Source organism: Grampus griseus, assembly GCF_964374135.1.
Source record: "Grampus griseus genome assembly, chromosome: 10".
Classification (NCBI taxonomy): Eukaryota; Metazoa; Chordata; class Mammalia; order Artiodactyla; family Delphinidae; genus Grampus; species Grampus griseus.
In genome coordinates this window covers 61,726,261-61,736,789 of record NC_139004.1, presented here as the reverse complement: position 1 = coordinate 61,736,789, position 10,529 = coordinate 61,726,261, and the positions used below count along the sequence as shown (strand labels likewise).

The 10,529-nt window shown below is 52.4% G+C and overlaps 1 protein-coding gene across 7 annotated transcripts in view; it reads right to left on the bottom strand.

The window, feature by feature from the left end:
- Nucleotides 1-1,320: 1,320 nt before the first annotated feature.
- Nucleotides 1,321-10,529, bottom strand: part of SCN5A (sodium voltage-gated channel alpha subunit 5) — a gene marked incomplete at both ends in the record, with an annotated part of 85,866 nt that continues 76,657 nt past the window's right edge. For 4 of the 7 annotated variants that reach the window (XM_082664513.1, XM_082664518.1, XM_082664512.1 and 1 more), the window contains 5 exons: nucleotides 1,321-2,561; nucleotides 5,614-5,884; nucleotides 7,072-7,172; nucleotides 7,840-7,981; nucleotides 8,571-8,624. In XM_082664513.1, coding sequence (XP_082520639.1) covers nucleotides 1,321-2,561; nucleotides 5,614-5,884; nucleotides 7,072-7,172; nucleotides 7,840-7,981; nucleotides 8,571-8,624 — 1,809 coding nt within the window. The remainder of the gene's footprint in view (nucleotides 2,562-5,613; nucleotides 5,885-7,071; nucleotides 7,173-7,839; nucleotides 7,982-8,570; nucleotides 8,625-10,529) is intronic. The other 3 variants (XM_082664515.1, XM_082664516.1, XM_082664517.1) reach the window with 2 other exon arrangements.

Sequence of the window (10,529 nt, the reverse complement as noted above, 5' to 3'; positions counted from 1 at the left end):
GTCCAGGGTCACACTACTCCCTTTCCCAGGGGGTCTGGGGTCCATTCCCCTCCCAGGGCACAGGGACTGGGCCTGAGCCTCCTGAGGCCCCTTCTCTGCACAGGGCCCGAACAGCCCTCCCCACCCCCATGCCACTGCATCTGGAGAGGAGCTGGAGGCCACACGGGCATCCCCTCACAGCTGGGCAGAGGCAGAAAGGTCCGGAGAGAGAGCCTGGGTGATGACAACAGACTCCCTTCTCCACATGGGCCAGGGGCCCCCGCTCTGAGGGCTGTTGTGTTTCTCAGCCCTAACCCCACAGGCTCAGCCTTCTCTTCCTCGCCTGTGGGGCAGGGCCGGTCAGGCTGGGCAGCAAGGACAAGCTGGGTGGCAGGAAGTGAGTGGGGCTCCTCCCTCAGGCCCTTCGTTTAACGTTAATACACTAACAGAGGCCACGCTCTCCAGGGAAGAAAGGCAACATCAGTGCCGAGGACCAGCCCTGGGACCCGGGACACTCCTTCTGGAAGCTTGTTGTATCTGTAGAACTGACCCCAGGGTGGCCTGCATAAAAATACAAGGGGAAAATGGACCTTGGGTACAATGGAAGGCCAGGATGAGCCCCGGCTGACAAGAATCCCACCCATGGGGGCCGGGAGGAAAGGCCTGTCTCCCTTAGGCTAGGGCACAAGAGGCTGCCTGGTGCTCACCTCGGGGAGCCCAGGCCACACGTGGCCTGTGTCTGGCCTCTGTGTGTATGGGAGCGTGCACACGCATGAAGGGGAAGGGGTTCAGCCCTCTTGGCACCTTAGCCCAACCCCTGGGCAGTGAAGGCCTGTGGGACCCACACTGGATTTCACTTTTGCTTTGACAACAGAGTCCCAGCAGCTCCATAGACACTCTCGTGCAGAGTTAAGAAGAGGCAGCGGGAATTGCTGCCGATCCGTCCATGAAAAAAGTTAGTTCTTTGCTCAAGTAAAAAAATATCAAATATAATAAATTTATGAAAGCCCGTTCACAACACCTACAGTCTCAGTTTTGTATTTTGTCTCAGCAGCTGGGATGGAGTTTCTTGTCAGAGCCCTGGGGTGTTGCCTGACCAGAACCTTCCGCCAGGACTGGTACACTTGGGGCCTCTAGGGACAGGCCACCCCGAATGGCTGGCGTAGCCAAATGCTTCCAGGCATCAGCATGGTGCACAGGGCTCTGCCTTGTCGGTCCATGGGGCTGAGGCTCATCTCTCACTCCTGAAGCCCAAAGCAAGGACAGATGGCCCAACGGCTGCTGGTCTGGGGCTGCATTTGGGTTTGCCATGACGCTGTGCGCTGGCCCACCGGGGCACGCTCACACGACAGATTCACGGTCCCTGTCTGGGGACGGGGGGATGTCCGCGAGATCTTCGCTGGGGCTGTAGTCAGATGCCCGCGCCTGGGGGTTATCGCTGGTGGCCCTGGTAACGCTGTCGTAGGAGGGTGGGAAGGACGTGGAGGAGATGGAGGAGCTGGAGGGCGGGACAAGGCGCTGGGAGAAGTTCTCGTTCATCATGTAGGCGATGAGGCCCTCCTGCTCGGGGGCATCCTCCTCGGAGAGGCCGCTGCCGCCCGCCTGCTGGCGGAAGAGGAAGGAGGCGTGCTTCATGGAGCGCCGCAGCAGGTGCCTGCGGAAGGCCCGCTGGATGATCGAGGCCGACACCTCCTCGTGCTTGCGCCGGAGTGTGGTGGTGATGGGCTCGTACGAGATCTTGGACGGGTTGGCCGCCATGAACTTCTCCTCCATTTGGATCTTCAGGGCGTCCATCTCCCCAGACTCGCCCAGGACCCTCTTGGTGAAGGCAAAGAGGATGTCCATGCAGTGGATACGGTCCCCGCTCACCATGGGCAGGTCCATATTGATGAGGCTTATCTGGTTGGGCTTGGCGATTCGGAGCGGCTCAGACAGGGCGTCAGCAAAGTCGGACAGGGCCGAATACTCAATGAACTGGGTGGCCTCCGGGTCAAACTTCTCCCAGATCTCATAGAACATGTCGAAGTCATCCTCGCTCAGGGGCTCCGTGCTCTCCTCCGTGGCCACACTGAAGTTCTCCAGGATGATGGCGATGTACATGTTGACCACGATGAGGAAGGAGATGATGATGTAGGTGGTGAAGAAGAGGATGCCCACGATGGGGTTCCCACAGTCCCCTCTAGTGCCGTTGCTGTTGGGCAGGTTGGGGTCGCAGTAGGGAGGCCCCGTGTTGAGGATGGGGCTGAGGAGCCCGTCCCAGCCTGCCGACGTGGTGATCTGGAAGAGGCACAGCATGCTGTTGGCGAAGGTCTGGAAGTTGAACATGTCATCAATGCCAGCCTCCCACTTGACGTAGGCGAAGTTGGCCATGCCGAAGATGGAGTAGATGAACATGACCAGGAAGAGCAGCAGCCCAATATTGAAGAGGGCGGGCAGGGACATCATGAGCGCGAAGAGCAGCGTGCGGATGCCCTTGGCCCCGCGGATCAGCCTGAGGATGCGGCCGATCCGGGCCAGGCGGATGACTCGGAAGAGCGTTGGGGAGAAGAAGTACTTCTGGATGATGTCTGAGAGCACAGTGCCTGTGGGAAACAATGCAGACTGTGGCCACTGATGGCATTGCTGTCCTCCCTCCAGCCCAGCATCGCTGGGAGGGGTCTCTGTACAGCGAGGAGCCAGGAAGTGGAGGCCTGGGTCACCTGGGGCCTGCAAGGACCCTGCCTCCACCCACCTCTTTGAGCCTCCATTGCTGCATCTGTGGTCCAGAAAAGGAGGACCTACAGTACCTGCATCTTTTGCAAAGTGCCTTCTTAGCTCTCCTTTCCTTAGGCTCCTGAGAACACCTGCAGAGCCGTACCAGGCCCATCTTCCAGATCTTGGGTTCTGAGGCCTCAGGGGACTTTCTCAGCATCTTGGTGGCCCACCTTGGACCAGAACTCGGGAACTTTTAGCTCCTTGCTACTCAAAGTGTGGTCCAAGGACCAGAAGCCTGATCTCCTGGGCACTTATCAGGAATGCAGAATCTCAGCTCCGCCCCAGACCCACTGTGTTTTAACAAGCCCAGGTCGTCTGTGTGCACACTGAAATACAAGAGGCACTGGCCAGGCAGTCGGCCCACTCCCCGCACCTCACCTGTCACATCTCAGCCTCTCTGAGGTGCTTCCTATGACCCTTTCAACTCTGCTAGCTGCCAGGCCTGCCCACCCATCTCCACTGACTACTCTGGATTTGGAGTTTCAAGAAGCAGGGATGTAAGTTATAGGGGAAAGAGTGGAATGCACTTGCCTCGTATTGGCCCAAGTGACCTTTCCCAACTCCTCATATGATAATAATGTCACCGGCTGACATATGTCCAGTGTTCACTGTCAATAGGGCACTGGGCTGAGCAATTCATACCCATCCATTTAGCCCTTCCAACAGAAGAAAGGGCTTACCCTAGGAGGAAAGCTGATACCATCATCCTCATTTTCTGGAAGAGGAAACTTATCTAAGTTACCACCTAGTCAGTGAGAAGCTGCGATTTGACTCAGACACTCTGGCTCCAAGTCGACATGTTAACTATGCCTCTCTGGTACACAAGCTCTGGGATCACCAGGTGTTCCTGAGGACAGATGGCACCTCCTGGAATCTCTGAGACTATGCCTCAAGGGCTCTGTTCCTGTTCCTGACACCCACATTCTCTAAAGCTTCTCTCCAGTCCTACCAGGCACAATCTCGCCCTCACCCCTGCCTGGGACCTCTCGGAGCATTTCCTGACCTAACTTCCAGCTTCTAACCATCTGTCCATCACTGCAGCCATAGCAGCCCCTGCTTTTGCCTCTGAGGCACTGAAGGCAGGGTCTGAACATGGCAGAAAGATGAAAGCCAGTCACCCCAAGGCAGCGGTCTGTGGAGGCAGGGTCAAGACTGGGCCCTGAACACAAGTGCCAAAAGAAAAAAATATTGATAAATTGGACTTAAAAATAAAAGCTTTGTGCTTCAAGAGATAACAACCAAGAAAGTGAAAAGACAACCTACAGAATGGGAGAAAATATTTGCAAATCATATATCTGATAAGGGACTGGCCTCCAGAATATATAAAGAATTCTTACAACTCAATAAAAACATAAATAAGTCAATTAAAAAATTGAGCAAAGGATTTGAAGACATTCCTCCAAGACATTTCTCTTATTATATACCAAGATATACCAAGGAAAATGACCAATAAACACATAAAAAGATGTTCATCATCATTAGTCATCAGGGAAATGCAAACCAAAACCGCAATAAGATATCACTTCACACCCACTAGAGTGGCTATAATTAAAAAATACAGAAAATAACAAGTGTTGGTAAGGATGCGGAGTAAATGGAACCCTCATACATTGAGGATGGGAATGTAAAATGGTGCAGCCACTTTGGAAAACAGTTTGGCGGCCCCTCAAAATTTTAGATTACTGGTTGCCAAGGGGCTGGGGAGAGGGAAAATGGGGACTAATCGCTAAATGGGTACAGAGTCTCTTTTGGGGATGAGGAAAATATTCTAAAATTAGAGTGTGATGATGGTTGCACAGCTATGTGAATATACTAAAAAGTACTGAAGTACACTTGAAAGGGTGGATTTATGTTATGTAAATTATATCTCAATAAAACTGTTGTTAAAAAAAGAACTTGGGCTCTGAAGTTAAACAGATATGGGCATGTGCTATGGTCTGAATGTTTCTGTCTCCCCCTAAATTCATATGTTGAAATCCCAACTCTCAAAGATGATGGTATTAGAAGGTGGGACCTTGGTAGGTGCTTAAGTCATGAGGGTGGAGCCCACATAAATGGGATTAGTGCCCTTATAAAAGAGGCTCATGGAGCTCCCTAGCCCCTTCCACTTTGTGAGGACATGGCAAGAAGGTGCAGGTTATGAACCAGGAAAAGGACCCTCACCAGAAAACATTATTATGCGGGTGCCTTAATCTTGGACTTCCAGCATCCAGAACTGTGAGAAGTAAATTTCTGTTGTTTATAAGTTACCCAGTCTGGTATTTTGTTATAGCAGCCTGAGTAGACTGTGTATGAATCCTGTCTCTGCTTCTCCCTAGTTGTATGATTTCCCTGCCTCAGTGCTGACTTTATAAGGTAAACTGCATGAGGCAGGTGATGTCTGAAGGAACCTGGCACATACCTGGGTGGCTAGACTCCAGAATTTTCCATCTCCAAGGATAACTTCTACTTTAGAGGGCCACCTGCCTCCCGACTCTGGAACCTCTTCCTCCTTCAGCCTAAGGGGCAGGCTTCCCTTGGGAAGGCAGGAAAGCCCCCACAGGTCCCATTCCCTTTCCCAGACTCATCCTTGAAGCTCTCCAATCAGAGAGCTGTGTTCCAGGGTTCCAGGGAGGGTGGGGCCAGGAAGGGGTGCTGGGTCCTCTACCAGGTTGGCCCCTTGGCCTGATTGGGCCCTCCCAGATGTGTGTGTGTGAGTGTGTGTGTGTGTGTGTGTGTGTGTGTGTGTGTATGAGATGGGGGTAGAGGCAAGGAATGTAGACAGAAAAGAATGTAGGAGCCTGGTGTACTTGTTATGGTGAAGTACAGATCCAGGGCTGGAGGAGAGGGAAAGGCCTGGCCTGGGGAGGGCTTTTCTGCCCAGCCAACTTGCATACCCACCCACGATGGAGAGGATGACAACCACGAAGTCAAAGATGTTCCAGCTGTTGGTGAAGTAATAGTAGCGCAGGGCAGCCATCTTGACGATACATTCGCCTGTGAAGATGGCTACGAAGAGCAGGTTGATCTTGGCCAAGATGTTGACCTTCTCAGGGCTCTGGTCATCTGTCTCCACCATCATGGTCACCATGTTCAAGCAGATGAGAAACATGATGGTGACATCGAAGGCCTGCTTGGTCACAATGTCGAATATGAAGCCCTGGTACTTGTTCTGAAAGGAGGGGCAAAGGACGGGCTCAGCAGGGGTCTCAGACAGGCTAGCACGCCCCCATTGCTGCCTCTCAGCCCAGGCCACCTACCCTCCTACTTCATCCTCTGGGGGGGGGGGGCAATGCCCCCAGACAGTCACGGGAAGAAGAAGAAGTCAGGATGCTGACCAACCTGGCTCTCCTGCTGAAAGCTCCCTGGGCTTCCAGGCCCAGTCCTAGGCTCTCTCTTCCCTGAGACCATCTCTGATGGCTCTTCAGAAAGGGACCTCTCTTACCCTGAGTTTCCTCAGCACATCATTCATCATGCTTCCCTTTTTGTTCCCACTGTCTGAAGGCTCAAGGTCAGATTTAAATTTCAGTCCTAGTAATTGTCTCAGTCCTCAGGTTAACAAATTTTCTCCACCCTTTTTATGGAATTTATTTTATTTATTCTACTTGGGACTCCCCCAGTGGTCCAGTGGATTCTACTGACTGTATTTATATGTGTCTTTAATTGTAAGATTATTTTGGGGAAGAGAGACGATTATAAATAAGTGAAAACACACGTCTGCGCATGCACACACACACACACACACACACGTAACCTAGAACCGAGCATGGAGAACAGGAAAGTATCAGATGAAATGGATGAATTAGATGCAAAAACTGGGGCTGCCACTTACAAGCTAGTGATTTAGGTACCATTCACCTAATTAACCTCAGTACTGCCCCCATCCTGCTCCAATACACACACACACACACACACACACACACACACACACTTTTTTGGGCCAAGGGAGTCAGCCTAGCAGAGAACCCAGCACCCCTCTGGGCCCCACCTACCAGGGAACTCTACTGCTCAGGGAGTTGCAAGGATGAGGTTATGCACGGGGGTGGGGGCAGGCTGCCCTGCGCTCCCTGGGGAAAGCCTGCAGCCCTGCAGGGGAGAAGGGGGCTCACTGAGAGGTTCCTGTGGGAGGGGAGTGTCCCCTGGGCTGCCATAGCTGTCTCATGCCTTCCGTTCTATCTCCGTGAGACTGAGGCCCCTGTGTGTGGTTACAGGTCCCTCCTTTCCTGGACAGGCTGAGGGCCCTAGGTTGGGCCAAAAGACTGTGAAGAGGCCCTGATAGCTGGTCTTGTGGCATGGGGCCTTCCCAGGGTCCCCTCAGCTGGTCCTCCCCACTCCCACCAAATCGAAAGCCTGACTCACCAGGGGCCGTGGGATGGGCTTCTGGGGCTTCTTGGAGCCCAGCTTTTTCATGGCATTGTAGTACTTCTTCTGCTCCTCTGTCATGAAGATGTCCTGGCCCCCTAAGTGCAGAGAGACAGGCACCAGCTTCATTTTGGAGTTCTCAGAGCCCCCAGCATGGAGGGCACAGGGATCTCGCCTCCTTGATGAGGATGCCAGGGTTGCGCTCCTCCGCACTTCCTCTCCTGGGGGAGAAAAGTGTGCCTCTATCCTGCACCAGAGATTCCCCCCACCCCCGGACCTGCTTCTCCTGGGTCCCTGTCCCCATTCTCCTTGAGCTCTCTCTGACTTTGTGACTTGCAAATCCAGTCCCTACTCCCATCCTCTCCCCTGCTCAGCTCAGCCACCTTGGAAGTTCTCTCTGCCCACTTGGTTTGCCTGCCCCCCAATCATGGCCCCTCTGATGGAGCTCCTGGAAGACCCTGGCCTCTGTGCAGTACCGCCCCCACCATTGTCCCTGATCACGGACCAGGTAAACAGACACAATCCTCACCCCAGGTTCTCTTAGGAGCCTCATCTCTCAGACTACGGCAGGCGTGGGGCACCTTGTTACAGGCTTACAGCCCTAAGCAGGTCACATTATAGACACACCCCTCTCCCACCCTATCCCAACAGGAGCAAGAAGAGGACCATCCCCAACAGGAAGGAAAAATGGGGCCAGGAGCTGGAAAGGCTCCCAAGTCCCTGGCATCCAGCCTTGCCCTGCAGCCTGGGGAACCTGTGCTCTACGTATCTTTTTCTTCTGTTGGTTGAAGTTGTCAATGATGACACCGATGAAAAGGTTCAGGGTGAAGAAAGACCCGAAGATGATGAAAATAACAAAGTAGATGTACATGTAGAGGTTGTATTCCCACTGGGGCTGCTCTTCATACTAGAGGGGAGAAACCAGACGGGAGGTCAGACAGGCGGGAATGGGGGTGGGCTGGCTGGGTGTGTCAGAGGAAGGTCACCACACAGCGTGTATGTCTGAGTGTGTGTGATGGGTGGGTGGGGATGAAGTTGAGAAGAGTGGGTGGTGGCAGGTGATAAGGGCAGGCATGCTGGGCTCAGGGCTGGCACAGCGTCCCTGCATGGCTCCTTCCCCTGGGCCACTGGGAGGTTTGAGTATATGGGGGCATCTCTCAGCCTGCAACTCTCAGTGTGATGGGGGTGGAGCACAAGGACAAAGGAGAAACTTGATTTATGTCTCTGTTGGTTCCACCCCATCCTCCTGGGGTAAGACTTTGATTCAACTAAATTACAGTGAATTTAATTTGAAAGATATTTGTAAATTTGGGGACTCCTTGGGAGACCACACAACCCTGCCCCAGGGCCAGGCCTAGGCATTCCAGAGAGGCTCAACTCTGGGTTGACACAAGAGACCTGGCCCTTATGGGATGTAGACCCTGATACCCTGGGGGCCAAGAAGCTGGGAACCTCGGGTGCCTGACTCAGGCAGAGAGGCCAGTGTGACAACCTACCCCCCTGGAGTCCACAGCTGCATACATGATGTCCATCCAGCCTTTAAATGTTGCCTGGAAGGAAAAAACAAAAGTAAGGAAATCATTTAATCCTGCATCTATGGAGCTACTTAGGGCTCCCGTCTGGGCAGATGAGGCCAGGAAATAACCTCCTACAAGAAGCAATCAGTCCATCCCACCCTTTCAGCAGTATCCAAACGGCTGGGCGGTCAGGGAAAGGCCTTCTTGTTCAGGGCTGAGGAGGAGGGGAAGCCAGCCAAGCAGACACCCCAACAAGGTCATACAGTGGGGGAATAAACTTCTTGATGTTGGCCAAGCGACTTCCCTTCAGATCCACATTCATTTCAGATTCTAAAATGACACAGAAGCGCACAGCAGGTATCAGGGAGAGAGAGGTGGCTCTTGGGCTCTCAGTTCTTACTTCAGGTGGACTCCAGGGCTGACCTGGTCCCCTTTGTCATGAGCCTTATTGCTTCTGCTTCATAGCTTTTCAAAGGAAGTCCCTGAAGAATCCCAACCTTCCCTCATACTTAAGGGGGTCCTTTTGCTAGTGGTGTGTTGGCAAATGGCTAACAAATGGCTTTCCAGAAGAAAAAGAAAAGCCCTGATTGTTGCGTTTGCCAGCTTCTCTGTGTAAATACTCCCATCATTGCCATCCTTAAGTTGCCAACATGTCATTACTGAACACAGAGTTGGGAAGAGATGCACAGGAGCACAGCGTTGTAATATTTCCACTGTATGGATATAATAGGTGTGAATAACCTCAGGAGCATAGATGATAATAAGTGGTAATGGTGAGTTCTGATTTCGTTTCAATATCATTGAGTTAATTACAAGTTTAAAAATCTAATTTTTAATAATGGCTTGCCAAATATTGGAAAATGTAGCAATTGGCTCTTGTGAGTCCATACGTGCCGGCGCTGGCATGGCACACAAGGTAGGAAAGAGGAGGCCGAATAGGACAAGGTCCTGGCACTGGCTGCATGGACTGCCCAAGTCTGGGATGCTATGATGATTCAGAAAGAGCCTGGGGGACATGCTTGCTGGTGAGACCAATTGCCTAGCGGACCTCACTTGTGTCCTTGGCAAAATCCGATCGTGTCCTGAGCCTACTTTCAGGGTATAAGCTGGTCTGCACAGACTTTCCATGTCTAAGAGTTTTCATGAGTCAGGCAGGGCAGAGGGAAACCAAGGCAGCCGCAGAGAAGGCAACTGCTTCAGCTCCCTGTGCCACGGGGCCCTCACCTGTACAGAGAGGCCTGGAGATGCTGTGGGACCTGCTGGGGACCACCCAAGGTTACGAGATGCCCGTGACCGAATTCTTCCCAGCCACTGTGCGGTTCTGTCTGCAACAGAAAGGGGGCTTTCCTTCCAAGTTCTGACATTCAGAAGGGACAGTCACAGGGATGGAAGGCGCTCTGAGTTTGGCTCTAATCATGTTCTCCACTATGTATTTCAGGGCTCTAATCATGTTCCCCACTATGTATTTCAGGGGAGTCGTTGGAGAAAGCTATCCCTGTGATTTAAGAGGTGCGTGGAGGTGTGAGGAGATGTGTCAAGCTTCCCTCTGTTCTGGGGACTAGAGACAGGTGTCTGGGCTTTTGGTTGGGACAGCAAGAAGAACAAGCTGCAGCTTTGCATGTTATGGTTCAGACTGATTTCTGTTGTCAAGGTTATTTGTATGCTGTGCATTATAATCACTGAAGCCACTGTCCTCACAAATCAATGGAAACTTTGGAAAGACTGGGGAAGGCCATGCGTGTTTAAACATCACACATCTTGCACATTAGAGATGAAAGGAAATATATTCTTTTAACAACGCAGGAGGTATCACTACCTTTTATAACAGAGGGGCGGCCAGAGTCACAATTTTGCTACTAGTTCAGTCCCTGGGTGTCTATGGTCGTTCACTTGCAATCTGTGCCATCGTACTGCCAAACTGACTGCTGTCTGGGGAGC